Source organism: Pelophylax lessonae (genome assembly GCF_965119305.1).
Source record: "Pelophylax lessonae genome assembly, chromosome: 4".
Taxonomy (NCBI): Eukaryota; Metazoa; Chordata; class Amphibia; order Anura; family Ranidae; genus Pelophylax; species Pelophylax lessonae.
This window is the reverse complement of record NC_138771.1, coordinates 321,348,890-321,368,587: the sequence shown is the minus strand read 5'-3', so window position 1 is coordinate 321,368,587 and position 19,698 is coordinate 321,348,890. Positions and strand designations below refer to the sequence as shown.

At 44.2% G+C, this 19,698-nt stretch overlaps 1 protein-coding gene across 1 annotated transcript; it reads left to right on the top strand.

Annotated features, from left to right (window-relative positions):
• The first annotated feature begins 8,610 nt into the window (after nucleotides 1–8,610).
• On the top strand, nucleotides 8,611–16,555 carry LOC309552419 (serine protease inhibitor Kazal-type 1-like). Its single transcript, XM_082253371.1, has 4 exons — nucleotides 8,611–8,755; nucleotides 10,951–10,991; nucleotides 12,818–12,927; nucleotides 16,268–16,555. The coding sequence occupies exons 1-4, from the start codon at nucleotides 8,698–8,700 to the stop codon at nucleotides 16,311–16,313; spliced, it is 255 nt and encodes an 84-aa protein (XP_082109497.1). The 5' UTR covers nucleotides 8,611–8,697; the 3' UTR covers nucleotides 16,314–16,555.
• Nucleotides 16,556–19,698: the final 3,143 nt, after the last annotated feature.

Sequence of the window (19,698 nt, the reverse complement as noted above, 5' to 3'; positions counted from 1 at the left end):
CAATTTTAGACCTTGCACAGATATCACAAGATGAAACAAACTTTTTTACGGTTGTCTTCATGTGTGGCCACCAAAATTGCCTAGTGAGTAGATTAAGAGTTTTAGTCATACCCATATGTCCTGCCATAGGTACATCATGCGACAATTCTAAGATCTTGGTTCGCATAGTAGGGGGTATGTATAATTTAACGTTGTAGTAGAGGAAGCCTTCTGCGTCAGCAGTTAGTTGTGGTGGAGGTGAGTCCAATCCTATGCTGTGCAAAATCTCCTCCTTCAGGGAGCGAATGACTCCGATAATACGTTCAAGTGGTATTATAGGAACTGAGGGAACCTCAGTACAATCTTTCTCGGTTAGTCGTGAGAGTGCATCCGCCTTTTTATTTTTGTCTGCGGGCGTGTAAGTCACTAAAAAATTAAATCTCAGAAAGAATAATGACCACCGTACCTGCCGGTGGGAAAGAGTTCTATTAGTTTGAAGGTATTGGAGGTTTTTGTGATCAGTGTATATCAGAATTGGCAATTGAGTGCCCTCTAGTAGATGTCGCCAATTCTCTAACGCCAATTTTATGGCTAATAACTCCTTCTCACCTACTGGGTAGTTCACCTCGGGGCTACTTAAGGACTTTGAGAAGAAAGCAACTGGGTGAAGAGGTGAGGTGTTTGTTGGTCGTTGTGAGAGAACTGCTCCTACTGCCATATTAGACGCATCTACCTCCAAGATGTATTGAAGGGATGGGTCTGGATGGCATAGTATGGGGGCAGTAGTAAATCTTGATTTCAGCAGAGAGAATGCTCCACTTGCTTCTTTTGTCCAAATAAATGGTTTCTTCGTGCTTGTGAGTTGTGTGAGAGGTTTCACAATCGCAGAGAAGTTCTTAATGAATTTCCTATAGTAATTAGAGAATCCTAGGAACCTTTGTAATGCTTTGCGAGTGGTTGGCACAGGCCAATCCAGAATGCAGGATATTTTGCTCATGTCCATTTTGATTCCACTTTTAGATATAATATATCCTAGGAATAGTACTTCCTCTTTATGAAACAAACATTTCTTTGATTTAACATATAAGTTATGTGCAAGTAGTCTTGACAACACAAGTCTCACATGTTTTATGTGCTCAGGTAAGGAATGGGAATAGATAAGTATATCGTCCAAATATACTACCACACAAACATCAAGCAAGTCTCGGAATATCTCATTTATAAACCGTTGGAAGGCTGCGGGAGCATTACATAGCCCAAATGGCATTACAAGGTACTCAAACAGTCCGTATCTGGTTCTGAATGCCGTCTTCCATTCATCCCCTTTACGGATTCGAATTAAATTGTATGCCCCTTTTAGGTCCAATTTTGAAAAAAAAGAAGCCCCACGCACCTGTTCGATAAGTTCAGGAATAAGAGGTAAAGGATAACGATCCTTTATTGTGATGGCATTTAATTGTCTGAAATCAATGATAGGCCTAAGGCTAGAGTCCTTATTGCGGACGAAGAAGAGCCCAGCAGCAGTGGAGGAAGTAGAAGGTCGGATGAATCCTTTTGCCAAGTTCTCATCCAGATACTCCTTAAGATGAGAGAGTTCATCCTGTGAGAGAGGATAAACATGTCTGAAAGGCAACTTGCTATTAGGGAGTAGATCGATACAACAATCATAGTCCCTATGGGGAGGTAGCATTTGAGCGTTTTTCTCAAGGAAAACCTCCGATAAATCCTGATAACACTTGGGAATCATGTCATCCGGCAGTACAGACAGGATCCTATCATGTGTGGGGAGGTTACACGTCGTCTCACAATAGTGAGAAGAGAAAGCTAACGTTCTTGTTTTCCAATCGATGATTGGTTGATGTATGTGTAACCAGGGAAGTCTCAAAATGATTGGAAAATGTGGTGAAGTTAATACATCGAAGGTGGTGGTCTCCACATGAGACTCGTCAGCAGTTACAAGGAGTGCCTGTGTCTGACTGGTGATAGGACCAGAGGATAAAGGGGTACCGTTAATAAAACTAACGGAGACAGGTTTGGGTTTTGAAACAATAGGTATTTTATTAAGGGAGACAAAACAAATGTCAATGTAGTTTCCACAAGATCCGGTGTCAATCATAGCCTTGGTGGTGATCCTAGTTTGGTCCCACTGCAATGTTAATTGAACAAAAAGGTAAGGATTAGAAAAGGAAGTTGTGAGTCCCCCTAACAAGACATTTGAACACTCACCCTCTTTCCTGCGGACAAGAGGACAGTCCTTTACCAAATGATTCGGGGATGCGCAGTACATGCAAAGATGTTCGGTTTTCCTCCTGGCAAGTTCAGAAAGGGTCAGAGGTGGGCGTATCATTCCTACTTCCATAGGAGTAGGGTCAGCAGGCAACATCCGAGAAGGAGTGGAAAATGGTGAGCCCATCTTCTCAGCCTTTCTTTCTCGTAGTCGTCTGTCAATATTGATACTGGTCTGTATCAGTCCCTCTAGAGTGCCAGGTAAATCCGCTCGGGCGAGCTCGTCTTTAACGGCCTCAGATAAGCCGAGTCTAAACTGCGTTCGAAAAGATGTGTCGTTCCACCCTGAATCAGGGGACCATCTTTTAAAATTCGCCACAAAATCTTCAACAGGTCTTCTTCCTTGTTTTAAGGCCAGTAATTGGGTATCAGCGGTACTCTGCTTGTTGGGGTCTTCATATAAACTAGCAAGTTGTGCTAGAAATAAGGGATAAGAATTAAGGAGTGGATCATCTTTTTCAAAGAGAGCATCTGCCCAAGCCCGGGGTTCACCCGTTAAATAGGAAATGATGGTACAAACCTTAATTTGGTCAGTGGTGTAGGTTAGAGGTTTTAACAAAAAAAACAATCGACATGCGTTTTTAAATTCACGGAATTTGCTCCGATCACCAGAAAACACTATAGGAGGGTTTATCTTAGGCTCACGGGGATAAGCAACAGGAGGCTGTGTGAGACGGCCAAGCTGCTGTCTCAAGGTCTGATTTTCATTTTGTACCTCTGTAAGCGCAAGGATCAATGCATCTACTTGCTGTTTTAATTGTAGTACATGAGTGGATAATTCTGCTGAATCCATATTTTTTTTAAAGGCTCGTTCAATCTGTAACGTTCATGCGTTTTTGTTAGTGGATGGATTTACAGCTGCAGAATTATTACACTCAGTAGCCTTGTAGAGAATCTGTTGAACAAACATATCCAACTCTCAGGACTTCATCACCGTGTACAGCCTGTTATATACCATATATATTAATAGATGTTTAGTGGAGGGATAGAATATATGAGGATATATAGATGAGAGACAGGCTATGTATGGTGAGCACTAGAAGTAGTAATAGGAGAGTTGTAGGTGATGGTGAAGCAGATAGGTTCTGATGTCAAGTATAGTGCAGATGGTAAGAGGACACAGATGGAGTATACTTTAGACAGAGTAACCTAGTGCAAGGATAGTTGAAGGTAGTCCCAAGAGCTAACAGTCTATGCAGATGATAGTGAGTAGATAGATACAGATAGTCTTGGTAATTGCAGTAGATGACAGTAGGAGATTGGTTAGTAAGAATCCCCTGCGGGGTACTTATCACTTAGAAAGGGTTAGTAGTAACAGGGTCCATTGGAGAAGGGTGATCCCGTAGCGAGATACGGATCACCAGCGAGGTTTCCGGCTTCAGGTTCAGCGAGGGAGAATGTCAGCAGCTCCGACTTCACAGGAAGAGGTGCGGTGAGCATGTGGTGAAGGTGAAGACAGCATGCCAGGGGTGATCGGGTGGCGAGACACAGGATCCGAAAACAGGTTCAGGTAGCGAGATACAGGAACGTGTCGAACTGGTATGCTGACTTCAGACAGCGGGACGCTCCAACCATGGCGGTTGAACGAGCGATGAGTGGAAGCAAACCGGCGATTGAAATAGCCGCTCATAGCGGCGCTCGGCAATGATGTCATCCGGTCTTAAAGGTATATGCGTCCCTTGTTACACAAGATGAGACGCAATTAGCAGAGGAGAAATATGGAGACAAGGGTACCAGAGGTACCAGAACATTACACCAGCACAGCAGAAGAGGGAGCAGGGTGCATAAGCGGAGCGGCCGTGCCCTAGACACTACGCCTGCTACTGCCCAACGCAGCAAGGGAACGAGCGCAGCAAAGCCAGCTCAAAGGAGTTCTCTAGCGTGGAAGTTCTTCAGAAAATGTGCTGATGACAGGACACGAGTGGTTTGCACCCTGTGCAATCAGAGCCTGAAGCGAGGCATAAACCTTCTCAACCTGAGCACAACCTGCATGATCAGGCATCTAAGTGCAAAGCACGAGCTGCAGTGGAGTAGACACCTTCAAAACCAAGAAACGTCTCTGGCTCATCCTGCTTCCTCTTCTACTGCAGTCTCGGCCTCTCCATCCACATCTGTAGTGATATCGGCACCTGCCACCCCGCAAACAGACGATCTGTCAGCAACACCACCACCTGGGTCACCAACCATCTCCACAATGTCCCGTGGAAGCGTTCAACTTTCCATCTCCCAATCACTTGAGAGGAAGAGGAAGTACCCCCCTACCCACCAGCGATCCCTGGCCCTGAATGCCAGCATTTCAAAATTCTTGGCCTTTGAAATGCTGTCATTCCGTCTGCTGGAGACGCACAGTTTTAAAAACCTTATGTCGGTGGCTGTCCCACAGTACGTCGTACCCAGCCGCCACTACTTTTCCAGGCAAGTCATCCCTTCCCTGCACAACCAAGTGGGGGAAAAAATCAGGTGTGCACTGCACAACGCCATCTGTGCCAAGGTCCACCTAACTACCAATACGTGGACCAGTAAGCACGGTCAGGGGCGTTATATCTCCCTAACGGCACACTGGGTAAATGCAGTGGCAGATGGGCCTAAGGCGGATAGCAATTTGGCGCATGTCCTTCCACCACGAGGATTGCAGGGCGCTTCAGTTTTTCCTCCTGTTCCTAACTCCTCCTACTCCGCTTCCTCATCCTCTACCGCCTCCTCATCCGGTCAGCGTAACACCTTCACCACCAACTTCAGCACGGCCAGGGGTAAACGACAGCAGGCAGTTTTAAAACTTGCCTGTTTGGGGGAAAAACTACACACCGCGCAGGAGTTGTGGAGGAGCATGGAACAGCAGACAAATGAGTGGTTGCTGCCAGCGAGCCTCAAGCCCGGCCTGGTGGTGTGCGATAACGGGCAAAATCTCATAGCAGCTCTGGGCCTAGCCGGTTTGACACACATCCCTTGCCTGGCGCATGTGCTGAATTTGGTGGTGCAGAGGTTCCTTAAAAATTACCCCGATATGTCAGAACTGCTGCAGAAAGTGCGGGCCGTCTGTGCGCACTTTCGGCGTTCTCACCCTGCTGCTGCTCGCCTGTCAGCGCTGCAGCGTAACTTCGGCCTTCCCACTCACCGCCTCATATGTGACGTGCCCACAAGGTGGAACTCCACCTTGCACATGCTGGAAAGACTGTGCGAGCAGCAGCAGGCCATAGTGGAGTTTCAGCTGCAGCACGCACGCGTGAGTCGCTCTGCGGAACAGCACCACTTCACCACCAATAACTGGGCCTCCATGCGAGACCTGTGTGCCTTGTTGCGCTGTTTTGAGTACTCCACCAACATGGCCAGTGCCGATGACGCCGTTCTCAGCTTAACTATCCCACTTCTATGCCTCCTTGAAAAAACAATTCGGGTGATGATGGAAGAGGATGTGGCACAGGATGAGGAGGAGGAGGATGAGGATGAAGAGGTAACATTTCCAAGGCTTTCAGGGCAGTCATTCGCAAGGGGCTCCGAGGGTGGGTTCCTGCACACACAAACGCCAGGGACACAATTGTCCAGCAGGGGCACAGTTCTGGAGGATGAGGAGGATGAGGAGGAGGAGATGGAGGAGGAGATGGAACCATGTTCACAGCAGGGTGGCACCCAGGCCAGCTCATGGCCATCACTGGTGCGTGGCTGGGGGGATACAGAGGACACAGACAATACACCTCCCACAGAGGACAGCCTTTCGTTGCCTCTGGGCAGCCTGGCACACATGAGCGATTACATGCTGCAGTGTCTCCACAACGACCGCCTAGTTGCCCACATTCTAACTTGTGCTGATTACTGGGTGGCCACGCTGCTGGATCCCCGTTACAAGGACAACGTACCGTCCTTAATTCACTCACTGGAGCGCGATCGCCAGATGCGCGAGTACAAGCGCACGCTGGTAGACGCGATGCTGCTGGCATTCCCACCTGACAGCGGGGCCACAGTGGAAGCACAAGGCAGAGGAGGAGGAGGAGGAAGAGGTCGCCAACGCACCCAGGGCACCGGCAGCACCTCAGAAGGCAGGGTTAGCATGGCCGAAATGTGGAAAAGCTTTTTGAGCACGCCACAACAAACAGCAGCACCAACAGCTCATATGGAACGTCTTAGCAGGAGGCAGCATTTCACCAACATGGTGGAGCAGTATGTGTGCACACGCCTACATGTAGTGAATGACGGGTCTGCCCCCTTCAACTTCTGGGTCTCCAAATTGGGCACATGGCCTGAGCTTGCCCTTTATGCCTTGGAGGTGCTGGCGTGCCCTGCAGCCAGTGTATTATCTGAACGGGTATTTAGCACGGCTGGGGGCGTTATCACAGACAAGCGCAGCCGCCTGTCCAGAGACAATGTGGACAAGCTCACGTTCATTAAAATGAACCAGGCATGGATCCCACGGGACTTTTCCGTACCTTGTGCAGAATAGCGATGGATACCGACCTTACCCAGCCATTGTTCTATTTTTGCTCTTTCTCACTCTTTTGGGCTGTACCCTCATTTAAAATTTCTGAAAAAAAAGCAGTGTTGCTACCTCGTCCTCCTCCACCGCCGCTTCCACCTACACCGCCCATAGGTGTGCGCAGCCTATTGCATTAGGGTGTGCACCCCAAAGTTTAAATACACATGCATGTGTTTGCCTACATGTACATGGCCCCGATACATTACTCTCCCTGCTGGCAAAGTGAAATAGAGAAGAGCAGGTCCGAGGGAGATCTTTCCCATCTCCTCACTGGCAAACAGAGCGATAATGCTAATGTGCCCTAGGTGATTAGGGTGTGCCCAGGTACACCCGGCACACCCTGTGCGCACGCCTATGACACCGCCACATCCACCACCACCTCAACCTCCCTCCTACTCCATATGGGCCTCGTCCTTCAGAGATGAAGAACATTGTTTTATTTTTCGTTTTTTTTTTTTGTTGTTTTAAGTTATTTCCCTATCCACATTTGTTTGCAGAGCACTTGCCATGCTCTTAACTACGTTTTGCTGCCATCTGCAGCACTCTAGCCCTTTCCTTTGGTGTTTTAGAGCCATTTTAGTGCCTGAAAGTTCGGGTCCCCATTGACTTCAATGGGGTTCGGTGTCCGGGTAAAGTTCGGAAAAAGTCCGGGACACGGACTCTGACTTTTTTTTCAAGTTCGGCCGAACCCGCCGAACACGGACATCCAGGTGTCCGCTCAACTCTAGTTATAACCACTGTCAGGTTTTCTATTGCTGTCTATATCCTGTTAGGGAAAATGTACTTTCTCTAATTCTCTTGATTACAAATATCACCAGGAATAAAAGTAAAGGGCAGATCCATTTTAGGTTCGGCTATATGTATTTTATGAGTTTCATCGAAAGCACAATAAAAGAAAAAGGAGTTGAAAGTAGCAATTAACAACTCAATTAACAACTCAATATTAATGAAGAAATACAGTAATGCTAATTCAACAAAAATAAGCATTCAAAGACAAAATTTGCAAACCAAAAAATTTGATATGCCATTAGAGCAGGTTATTTTCCCTTATTACCATGGCAACTGTCTATGAGGGAATTTCCCTAGCATTAGAAAGGTCTCTTCTAATTTCCTTTTGAGTCTACAAGGCAGGGATTGAAAGGAAATCCCCCCAAATAGAACACAGATGGCAAAAAAAAGAGAAATGGACAGTAGTTTCAATCATTCCCTACTCCATCCAAAAATTAAAAAATTAAAGGGTTTGGCTGTAGATATACTGTACTTTCAGTTTAAATCATCAGGTGCATCAAAGCAACAGATGTGCAAAGTCTTATAAGACACGTGTCCTCTGTGTGGAGGTAGTGGTCTCTATGCAGAGGTGCAGCACACCCTATGCTGAGTCGGAATTTTAGCACTGCAATTAGCAAAGATCCTGCTTCCTGCTGATTGGAGATCTCTACTTCTGACTCAGGAAGAGGAGTGTTGGAGAGACCACTGCTTACACACAGAGAGCAAGGGCCCTCCTCTACAACATGCTACAATGGGACAATAAAACAAAAAAATAACTTTTCACACCTTTTTTATGTCCCTGAAACATTTTTAGCTGATTTAAACTGAACATTCAGTTGGGTTTTATGCTTACATTAATGCATGGCTTATTCCTTTATTAAGCCAAAGGAGATGGGGTCTTTTATCTCAAAGTAATAAAGGAGTAGGCAATTTGGCAGGCTGCCTCATAATATTGGACATCAGTTATCATATATTTGTTTTTTTGTTTTGCATCCGGTTTTGCATTCCACCATGCTTACACTGTGCAAATAATTATGTTGCTTTCTCTCAGTTATTAATTAACTTGAACCACAAGACTACAGATAAGAGGAGCTATATAATGATGATCTCTGCACTTGATATAATCAGTGGAAAACTGTCACAGAGGCACAACTGAGTCATTCCTAACGTTTCAATTAAGAAAACCTACAGCCAACATGAAGTTTTTTGCTTTCCTCTCTATCTTGGCGATAGTTCTTCTTTGCCTGTTATTTGGTGAGTTATGTTTTACTTTTACTGAAGTGTGCCATGTAATATATAATTCTGTAAAATGTAAAACTTGACTAAATATGCAATGCAACTATCTCAGAGATTTGCTGCTTATTATTCATGCTAACTCACATCAAGGTCATATAGCAGGTTAAACAGAGATGAAGTATTAGAAAAGATTTAAATCTCAACTAAAGTCTGCAACAAAACCATGCATGCTAAATGATATTGCTGTGCACTCCATCACTGTAAAAGACTCTGCATTTAGATCTGGTTAAATTGAATTCAGGGCTTCCTGACATCTACCCATGCAACTCAGATATGCCCCCTTCCCTGCCAACCTTTGCACTAAAACTGTAATGTAAGTGCAGCTGGGCTTCTAGTAGCAGATCCTGATTGACTCCTAGTACTGGCTTTCCCTCTCCCACCCTGAAAAAGGCTGTTTAGGGGATCAAAGTGGCTGAAGGTTTTTTACCTTATGCATGAAGGTAAAAAATATTCAGTGTGCAGCTCCCTCGGCCCCCCCTAATACTTACCTAGGCCTAGTCTTGATTCAGCGGCGTGGATCTCTCCCTCCTGATTGGCTCAGATGCAGCAACTGCTGTCAATCACAGCCATTGAGGTGGGTGCGGGGCTGAGCCACACTCTCTGTGTCTTATGGATGCAGCGAGTCAGCTCAGGAGTGAGCACGCATGCTATGGGGGGCACTTGACAAGGGGGAGGGGCCCAGAGCACCGGCGGGGGACCTGAGAAGGGGGGGAACAGGGCTGCTCTGTGCAAAACCATTACAAAGAGCAGGAAAGTATAACATGTTTGTTATATATTTTTTATTTATAAAATGTTTTCCTTTACAATTACTTCAAAGGTGTAATAATGTCACATTCATTACATTAAGTATCAAAAAGGAACAATAATGGTTGATTTTAAAATGCTTTTTTCAACCGCAACCTTCTGGAACATGTCACAGGTCCCAGAAAGCTGCAGGACCATTCACAAAGTGCAGCGTGGCTTGTGCATTTACAATGAAAACAGGCTATAAATCCGCAAGGAGTCTCAGCCACTCAGCCAGCTTCCCACAGTTAACATGCTGGTGCCGGGGACCCGAAGACCAGCAAAGAACTGGCCTGTAAAGTGTAATTTACAGTATTTTTAGCTGCTGACTTAATTTTTTAAAAAAGGGGTGAAGAACCTCTTTAACTGCTCTGCTCAGAGTGCATCTGAATGGGTGGCTATAAAAAGCGATATTGAAAGAGCAGAATGAATTATAGACACAGGCATAGAAACAAGGAAATTATTGCAGACAGGGATCTCTGAAATGAATCTAAGGTATTTAAGGGGATTAAACGTATATAGAAATATAAAGAAACAAAATGAGTCAATTGAGAATTGGAACTTGAATCATAGATTTAATTTTTATTTTTCTACTTTAGTTACGCTTTAAAGATACCCAGTTACATGCAAACTAATTAGACTAGTTGCACTGTCATGACTGTATTAGCTGCTTTCTTTATATCCAACTGGATTTAGGCTTTAAGTTTAAAGCTTTGTTTTTCTTTCCTTATTTTTGGGACATTGAATTGTTTTTTGACATTGTTTGCACAGAAAAAAAAAAGATAGCGAGGAAAAAAAAGTATAAAAATGTAAGGTATCAGCATTCAAATAATATCTGTAACTCGCTGGACCATTTAAAGAAATGCATTGAACATGTAAAAATGTGGCCGCTTGCCCCTGTGGAAATGTTAAAAAAAAAAAAAAAAGAGCCTGAGGGGAGAAAAGTTTGTTTAGCTAACTACCTTTCCCCTTCGTTTTGTCCATGGCACCTAGGAGAAAGAGACAACACCTTCCTTCTGAAAAATTCTCTGTGAATGTTAAGCAGCCCAAATCTCACTGAGAAATCTTCTGTCAAGATCTGGAATACTGAGCATTTGCAGTATGAGAATACTACACTACAGAATCCAGGAGAAAGTCAGCATATTAACTAACTTTGCCTATATGTGTTTTTTTTCTACATTTTATGCAGCATTTCAGCAACGGAGAGGGGGGGGGGGGGAGTGATGTCGCGCACATTTTAAAAGTGGGACCTTGCATGAAATACGAGGTTCACTTTAAAAACCACTTACTGTAAGATCACCTTAATTGTGAGGTCAATTTCAATAATAACAGAAAATTGAGAAATTAACATTATTTATATTTATTTTCAGATTCTGTGAACACTGAACCTGCTGATGGTGAAGGAAGAGAGGTAACTTAAACACTATTGCATTAAAGGGGGGAAAGCGTATAGCCTCTAAGTTTCTTTTTCTTTTTAGATCTTAGTGTTATAAAGCTATTAAAATAATTCATTAAAAATTATTCAGTAAAATAGATACAATTTAGTTTATTCATTGTTCTCAGTAGCAATCTTTGAGCATTGTATTTCTTATGAATTTATTCAATTTTGTACCAGGAAATTTTTATGTTCTTCACACGTGTTTAAATCTGCATTTTTTTGCTAGAAAACTACTTAAAACCTCAAACAAATCTACATCCCCCTAGTTTTAGCCAGGATTTTGACAGCTCTGGACTCTGAAATTCTCAGAGCTGGGTGCTTCCGGGTTCATTAGTCAAAGAAAAGATAGGGAACCCCTAGGTTTGGGTGTGTTTGAGTGGGGGGCTTCACGTCACAGAAACATAAAAGTGATCATTTTATATGAAAGCAGGGAGTCAGCTGAAAAAAACAATACCCCTTGAATACCAGGGAGTTATAACTGTACTTTAGTAGACAAGGGGTAATGCTGGCTGGCCCTAAATGAGTTGTTAAGTCTCAAGGTTTTTCACCTTAATGCATTCTTTGCATTAAGTTGAAAAACCTTCGGTGCTGCAGCTGTCCCCCAGACCCGCCCCCTTATTCTTACCTGAACTTAAACGCTCCAGCGACGAGCATGAACCCAGCAGGTCCAGCCGCTGTCTTCGGTCCTCATTGGATAGATTGATAGCAGCAGGGGGGATTGATAGCAGCAGTCAATCAAATCCAGTGACACCGAGCGGGGGGGGGGGGGGCAGAGCCGAGCCACACTGTCTGTTTCAATGGACGCAGCAGCAGGACTCGTAAGCGCACCCGCTCGGGTACCCCCAAGGAAAGCGGCTCTCTGTGGGGGCACCCAATAAAGAGTAGGAGCCAGGAACGTCCCAGAAAAGAAGGATCAGGGCTTCTCTGTGCAAAATTCTTGCACAGAGCAGGTAAATGTAGCATGTTTGTTATTAGAAAAAAAAACAAAAAAAAAACCCTGAACATTTACAGTCATTTTAATGGCAGTCCCACTGTAGTGGAGTGCACATTTATTCACTGTGCCCAGGGGATATATGTTTTTCTGACTGCCGGGATCCCTCCTGCAGTCAGAATGCAATAGTTCTGTGGGAGGGATTCAGTGTTGAAGGGAGAAGCAAGCATTTTTTTTTTCCTTCAACCTGTGTTGTTTAATGTATGACCTGCCTTAATACACACTAATCATTTTTTCCCATTCACCATAAAAAAAAAACTTGTCAGCTCCGGTCACAGCCGCTGTACTGTCGATCTGACGTTAGTACAGTGATCTCCCCCTGCTGAGCTCTTGTGTTCTGACAGCGAGACAGCCCCCCCCCCCTCCCCGCCAGAAAACTCTGATCAGCACTCACAGGCTGGCTTCTGTTGAACCGGCTGGCTTACACATGGGCCGAATGTCGACCGGTATTTATTGAACCGGCTGATATTGGCCGGCATTCGGCCTGTGTATAGGGTGCTTTAGATACTCTGTTTTTATTGCTGCTTAGGTCTCTGTTAGGGAAATTCTGCTAATTTCCTATTAAAGTGATAATGGTTTTAGGTTAGTTTTAACCTTTTCCCACTCCTTTCCCAGCAAAAACTTTAATAAAAATGTATTAAATAACGATTTTCCAAATATTAGCAGCTGTTACATTTTGGCTTTAGAATTAGAAATGGTGTACAGTATACATGTTTTTGCTATTTAACATATAAAGTAGTTTGTCTTCCTGAAAATCTGTTAGTACATGTATTGTTGTATTGCTATAATAAGCCATTGTCATTTACAGCCTGTATGTGATGTGAATGCATCCATGAGATGCCCAAGAATTTATGACCCTGTGTGTGGCAGTGATAAGACTACATATGACAATGAATGTCTGCTCTGCGCTGAAAGGCAGTAAGTAAATTGTTTACAGATATTGTTTGTTAAAGACCTTTTTTTTTATTCTAATTGTATCATACTCACTGCTAGCTAACAGAAGCAAAGGGGAAGGTTGAAAAGGGTACCCGTCTTTTAAAGAAAACCTGTAGAGAGTAAAAAAAGTAATCAGCTGAGATAAATAATAGATAGTATGCAGTACAGAAATGTTGGACTGTAGCTTTCTTGTCATGATCAGCATGTTAACAGTGTCTATTGAGTACCCAAAATATTCTGACTGCTGGACCATTAAGAAAATAGCACTTCAGCTCCCCTACTCCTCAATGCTGTGCTTGGTGTGTAAGAAACCTATTCTCAGGCATGTGTATTTTTGTTAAATGTGGGCTGGGGGTCATGCAAACATCAACTCTCAAATTATGGCCAGATCTAGGGGGGTGCTGAAGTAGGCTTCACCCTACCCCCCCAAGATTTCAGTTGTGCACCACAATACCAACTGCCTTCCCCTTTGGATGTCAAGTCTGGACCACTAACCTTCTCCCCCTATCCCCTCACTCTGGGCTTGGACAACAGGTGGCGGTGGTTGGGGGGGAGGGGGGCAGCCTGGCGCAGCCTGGAGCAGTGAAATACATGTAACAGAGGTATATTTCGCTCTACAGAAAACAGTGATTTGGTCGCTTTGTGAGCATAAACACTTTGTTATACAGTGGGTACGGAAAGTATTCAGACCCCCTTAAATTTTTCACTCTTTGTTATATTGCAGCCATTTGCTAAAATCATTTAGGTTCATTCTTCTTCCTCATGAATGTACACATAGCACCCCATACTGACAGAAAAACACAGAATTGTTGACATTGTTGCAGATATATTAAAAAAGAAAAACTGAAATATTACATGGTCCTAAGTATTCAGACCCTTTGCTCAGTATTTAGTAGAAGCCCCCTTTTGATCTAATACAGCCAGGAGTCTTTTTGGGAAAGATGCAACAAGTCTTTCACACCTGGATTTGGGGATCCTCTGCCATTCCTCCTTGCAGATCCTCTCCAGTTCTGTCAGGTTGGATGGAAAACGTTGGTGGACAGCCATTTTTAGGTCTCTCCAGAGATGCTCAATTGGGTTTAAGTCAGGGCTCTGGCTGGGCCATTCAAGAACAGTCACGGAGTTGTTGTGAAGCCACTCCTTCGTTATTTTAGCTGTGTGCTTAGGGTCATTGTCTTGTTGGAAGGTAAACCTTCGGCCCAGTCTGAGGTCCAGAGCACTCTGGAGAAGGTTTTTGTCCAGGATATCCCTGTACTTGGCCGCATTCATCTTTCCCTCGATTGCAACCAGTCGTCCTGTCCCTGCAGCTGAAAAACACCCCCACAGTATGATGCTGCCACCACCATGCTTCACTGTTGGGACTGTATTGGACAGGTGATGAGCAGTGCCTGGTTTTCTCCACACATACCGCTTAGAATTAAGGCCAAAAAGTTCTATTTTGGTCTCATCAGACCAGAGAATCTTATTTCTCACCATCTTGTTCTTCAGGTGTTTTTTTAGCAAACTCCATGCAGGCTTTCATGTGTCTTACACTGAGGAGAGGCTTCCGTCGGGCCACTCTGCCATATAGCCCCGACTGGTGGAGGGCTGCAGTGATGGTTAACTTTCTACAACTTTCTCCCATATCCTGACTGCATCTCTGGAGCTCAGCCACAGTGATCTTTGGGTTCTTCTTTACCTCTCTCACCAAGGCTCTTCTCCCCCGATAGCTCAGTTTGGCCGGACGGCCAGCTCTAGGAAGGGTTCTGGTCGCCCCAAACGTCTTCCATTTGAGGATTATGGAGGCCACTGTGCTCTTAGGAACCTTAAGTGCAGCAGAAATCTTTTTGTAACCTTGGCCAGATCTGTGCCTTGCCACAATTCTGTCTCTGTGCTCTTCAGGCAGTTCCTTTGACCTCATTATTCTCATTTGCTCTGACATGCATTGTGATCTGGAAGGTCTTATATAGACAGGTGTGTGGCTTTCCTAATCAAGTCCAATCAGTATAATCAAACACAGCTGGACTCAAATGAAGGTGTAGAACCATCTCAAGGATGATCAGAAGAAATGGAAAGCACCTGAGTTAAATATATGAGTGTCACAGCAAAGGGTCTGAATACTTAGGACCATGTGATATTTCAGTTTTTCTTTTTTAATAAATCTGCAACAATGTCAACAATTCTGTGTTTTTCTGTCAGTATGGGGTGCTATGTGTACATTCATGAGGAAGAAGAATGAACCTAAATGATTTTAGCAAATGGCTGCAATATAACAAAGAGTGAAAAATTTAAGGGGGTCTGAATACTTTCCGTACCCACTGTATATCATGTAATGAGAGTTTTTCATAGTCTGGGTTTAATGCCACTTCAAGTTTTTTTTTTTTTTTTTATTACTGTCTGTATCCCTTTTAGTGAGAATTCCACTCATTTAAGGGAATTTGGGAAGAGGTTCAAGCCCAAAAAAGGTGGAGCAACACGCTTTAATACTTTTTGATACACAGCTGTTTTCAAAACAGTGTAGGAAAACATTTAAAGAGGAAGTAAACCCTCCTCTGACACTTGTACCTATAGGTGATCCTATGATAAGGCTTACCTATAGGTAGTGTAAATATCTCCTAAACATGTACCGTTTAGGAGATATTTACCTTCGATGCATCCAGTGACGTCACTGGCGCATGCGCTCTGAAGGAACGGACACTGGTGCCGTTCCTTCAGAGCCCCGTACCGTGACTGTCGGCTCCTGCGCGCGTGCGCGGGAGTGACGTCACCGTGGCTCCGGCCAATCAGATGGCCAGATGCCGCGATCCCGGAAGACGGGCGACTGGACATGTCGCCCGTCATACAGGTAAGCGGGCGGCACGGCGGGGGCTCGTTCTAAGGTAAGTATTGCATAATGAGCTAATATGCGATGCATACTAGCTCATTATGTGTTTCTCTTACAGGTAGCCAAAAAAAAAAGTCGGATGGGTTTACAACCTCTTTAATAAGGCAGTTAAAAAAAAATAAAAAGGGAGGTAAAATGTAAAAAAAAAAAAAATACAATTAATTTTAAATCCTATATTTTATTTTTCTGCAATTGAGAACTTGTTTATTTTTAATCACCCTAAACAAACCTTGTGAATCATATCTCTAAGTGTGAGATTACTTTTCATGAAATGTTCTGCGTATGATAGCAACATGTTTTTCACAGGCCATGAGTAAAACAACACCTGTCTTTTGTTAGAATAACCTTGCCAATTCCATTAGCTGTACTGCAACAATATTTTTAATGTCCAACTGGTAGAACTGAAGAAATACCATTGTCTGCTAAGTGTAATTCAAAATTTTATGTTGCTTTTCACAGGAGGAAGAAGGTGAATATTCGGATTACCAAGAATGGATCATGCTGAAGAATCTAATTTTAATATTACACAAATTCCCCATGTTCCTTCATTCACAGAATGTTGCTGATTATTTTGATGCAATAAATTGCAATCTAGCATATCTTTTATCTCATATTTCATGCCGCTAATTACACATGGGAAGATTTGAAGAGCCGACTTACAGATGAAAGTCGTTTCATAAAAATATACGGCTTATTTTGCAGTACTTTGGCATGAGAAATAATTAGGTTAAAAACATTGTGTTTTTTTTTAACTTCTTTAAAAGAATTGTCTAATAAAAATGAATTTAAAAAATAGTGTAATATTTGATATGTGACTAGGGGTAGCTGACTTTCAAAATATTCTGCTACACTTCATCATGTTATTTTTTTATCCTTTCTTTTTTTGGACAGAAATATTTTGCTAAACAAAAGCAAATGATTTGCCAATTTCTACCTTGCCTCTATTACCAGAAAAGCCTACCGCATTGGTTACATTATCAAGACTAATGATTTAGGGGCTGTTGTAAGGAAACACACATATGATATCAGGATTTTAAGATACTTTGCACCTTGAGTTGTTTTTTATCTTTATCCTGTGTACCCCCCCCCCCCCCCCCCACCACCACCAAATAAGTGAGAAATTAATGAAACCTGTAAAAAAAGCCGCAAGATGGCGAGAAGTTAACCAAACCTCCAGATATTTAAGCACTGAGGGGTCCCATTTAAATTGACAATTGTTTTGAATCTTAGTAAGGGCCTCTGTGGGTAAGGTAATATTAATTTTGTCAGATTTATTTTATGATTAGAAACATAGCCATAATGAGCAAATGCCTGTAATAAATTGGGAGTTGTAGTGTGTGGGTTTTTCAGAAAAAAATAACAGGTCTGCAAGTTTAAACTCTTTGTCTAAAATCTTAAAGCCCCGATGGCCGCTTCAGCATTCACCCTCCTGACCTCTTGATGAATGGTTCCAGTAAGAGGATGAAAAAAAGAGGTGAGAGTAGGCAGCCCTGCCTGGTACCATTGGATATACCAGTGATGGCGAACCTTGGCACCCCAGATATTTTGGAACTACATTTCCCATGATGTCATGCACTCTGCAGTGTAGTTAAGAATCATGGGAAATGTAGTTCCAAAACATCTGGGGTGCCAAGGTTCGCCATCACCGGGATATACAGTATCTAACAGAAGTGAGTACACCCCTCACATTTTTGTAAATATTTTATTATATCTTTTCATGTGACAACACTGAAGAAATTACACTTTGCTACAATGTAAAGTAGTGAGTTTACAGCTTGTATACCAGTGTAAATTTGCTGTCCCCTCAAAACAACTCAACACGGCCATTCATTTCTAAACTGCTGGCAACAAAAGTGAGTACACCCCTAAGTGAAAATGTCTAAATTGGGCCCAAAGTCTTAATATTTTGTGTGACCACCATTATTTTCCAACCCTGCCTTAACCCTCTTGGGCATGGAGTTCAACAGAGCTTCACAGGTTGCCACTGGAGTCCTCTTCCACTCCTCTATGATGATATCACAGAGCTAGTGGATGTTATAGACCTTGCGCTCCTCCACCTTCCATTTGAGGATGCCCCACAGATGCTCAATAAGGTTTAGGTCTGGAGCCATGTTTGGCCAGTCCATCACCTTTACCCTCAGCTTCTTTAGCAAGGCAGTGGTTGTCTTGGAGGTGTGTTTGGGGTCGTTATTATGTTGGAATACTGCTCTGCACCCCAGTTTATAAAGGGAGGGGAACAGCGTCTGCTTCAGTATGTCACAGTACATGTTAGCATTCATGGTTCTCTCAATGAACTGTAGCTACCCAGTGCCGTCAGCACTCATGCAGCCCCAGACCATAACACTGTCACCACCATGCTTGACTGTAGACAAGACGCACTTGCCTTTGTACTCCTCACCTGATTGCCGCCACACACGCTGGACACAATCTGAACCAAATTAGTTTTTCTTAGTCGCATCGGACCACAGGACATTGTTCCAGTAATCCATGTCCTTAGTCTGCTTGTCTTCAGCAAACTGTTTTTGGGCTTTCTTGTGCCTCATCTTTAGAAGAGGCTTCCTTCTGGGAAGACAGCAATGCAGACACATTTGATGCAGTGTGCGGCGTATGGTCTGAGCACTGACAGGCTGACCCCCCCACCCCTTAAACCTCTGCAGTAATGCTGACAGCACTCATATGTCTATTTCCCAAAAACAACCTCTGGATATGACGCTGAACACGTGCACTCAACTTCTTTGGTCCACCATAGTGAGGCCTGTTCTGAGTGGAACCTGTCCTGTTAAACTGCTGTATGGTCTTGGCCTTCGAGCTGAAGCTCAGTTTCAGGGTATTGGAAATCTTCTTATAGCCTAGGCTATCTTTATGTAGAGCAACAATTCTTTTTTTCAGATCCTCAGAGAGTTCTTTGCCATGAGGTGCCATGCTGAACTTCTTCCAGTGACCAGTATGAGAAACTGAGAGCAATAACACCAAATTTAACACACCTGCTCCCAAAAACTTCAGGTTCCGGCGCCTGATGAGCTAGGCGGGTATAACGGCGGCTCCGGACTAATCTTCTTACAAAGCCGGCTTACCTGCTCCTGCGATCGGTGGCTTCCACCCCTTCCACATCCTAACCCTCGGGGGACATTCCAGGTATGGACCGCTTTGTGACACACGGCGCTCCGAGCCCTGGAGATATCCGCTCGGATGCGGACCCTCCCGCCGCACATGCAGCCAATATGGCCGCGGCTGCTCTACAACACCTTGCGGGTCCCCCGGCCCCCCCGGCAATACACCCGCATAGCACAGGCTGTTTCTGCTCTGATGCTACCCACCATCACAGCGGCAGTAGACAAAGCTGTCGCGGATGGCATTACACAGCTCCGCAGGGAGGTGGGGGAACAGGCTCGGAGGCTCACGGTCTTGGAGCACAGACTCTCTGAAGTGGAGGATGAGGTTCAATCGAATCTCTCCAACGATCAAAAAACGGCACAGACTCAACAATACATAATGGACAAGCTGGAAGATCTTGAAAATCGTTCGCGCAGAAATAACCTGCGAATCATAGGAATCCCTGAGTCTTTCACTGCTGCTGTTCTACCTGACATGTGTTCTAACCGCATCCCTCAGGCGCTGGGGATTACAACACCATGCATAGTCGAAAGGGCACATAGACTGGGTCAGCCTTCCAACGATAGGCGCACACCGCGCCCGGTGATCGTGCGATTCTTAAATTATGCTGACAGGAACGCCATTCTTAAATCGTACCGCAATGCCAAAGCGTTGCAATTGGAGGGCCACAAACTGCTATTATTTGCGGATTATTCGCAAGACGTCGCAAGGCGACGAAAAGCATTTCAGCCGCTCTGCTCCGCACTGTACCACAAAGGAGTTAAATTCACTTTGGC

Bases quoted from the DNA above. Each gene is read 5' to 3' on its own strand.
- LOC309552419 (XM_082253371.1), top strand. From the start codon at position 8,698: ATGAAGTTTTTTGCTTTCCTCTCTATCTTGGCGATAGTTCTTCTTTGC. The intron at 8,756-10,950 runs GTGAGTTATGTT...ATTTATTTTCAG, and splicing joins TCTTCTTTGCCTGTTATTTG to ATTCTGTGAACACTGAACCT. The intron at 12,928-16,267 runs GTAAGTAAATTG...TGCTTTTCACAG, and splicing joins CTGCTCTGCGCTGAAAGGCA to GAGGAAGAAGGTGAATATTC.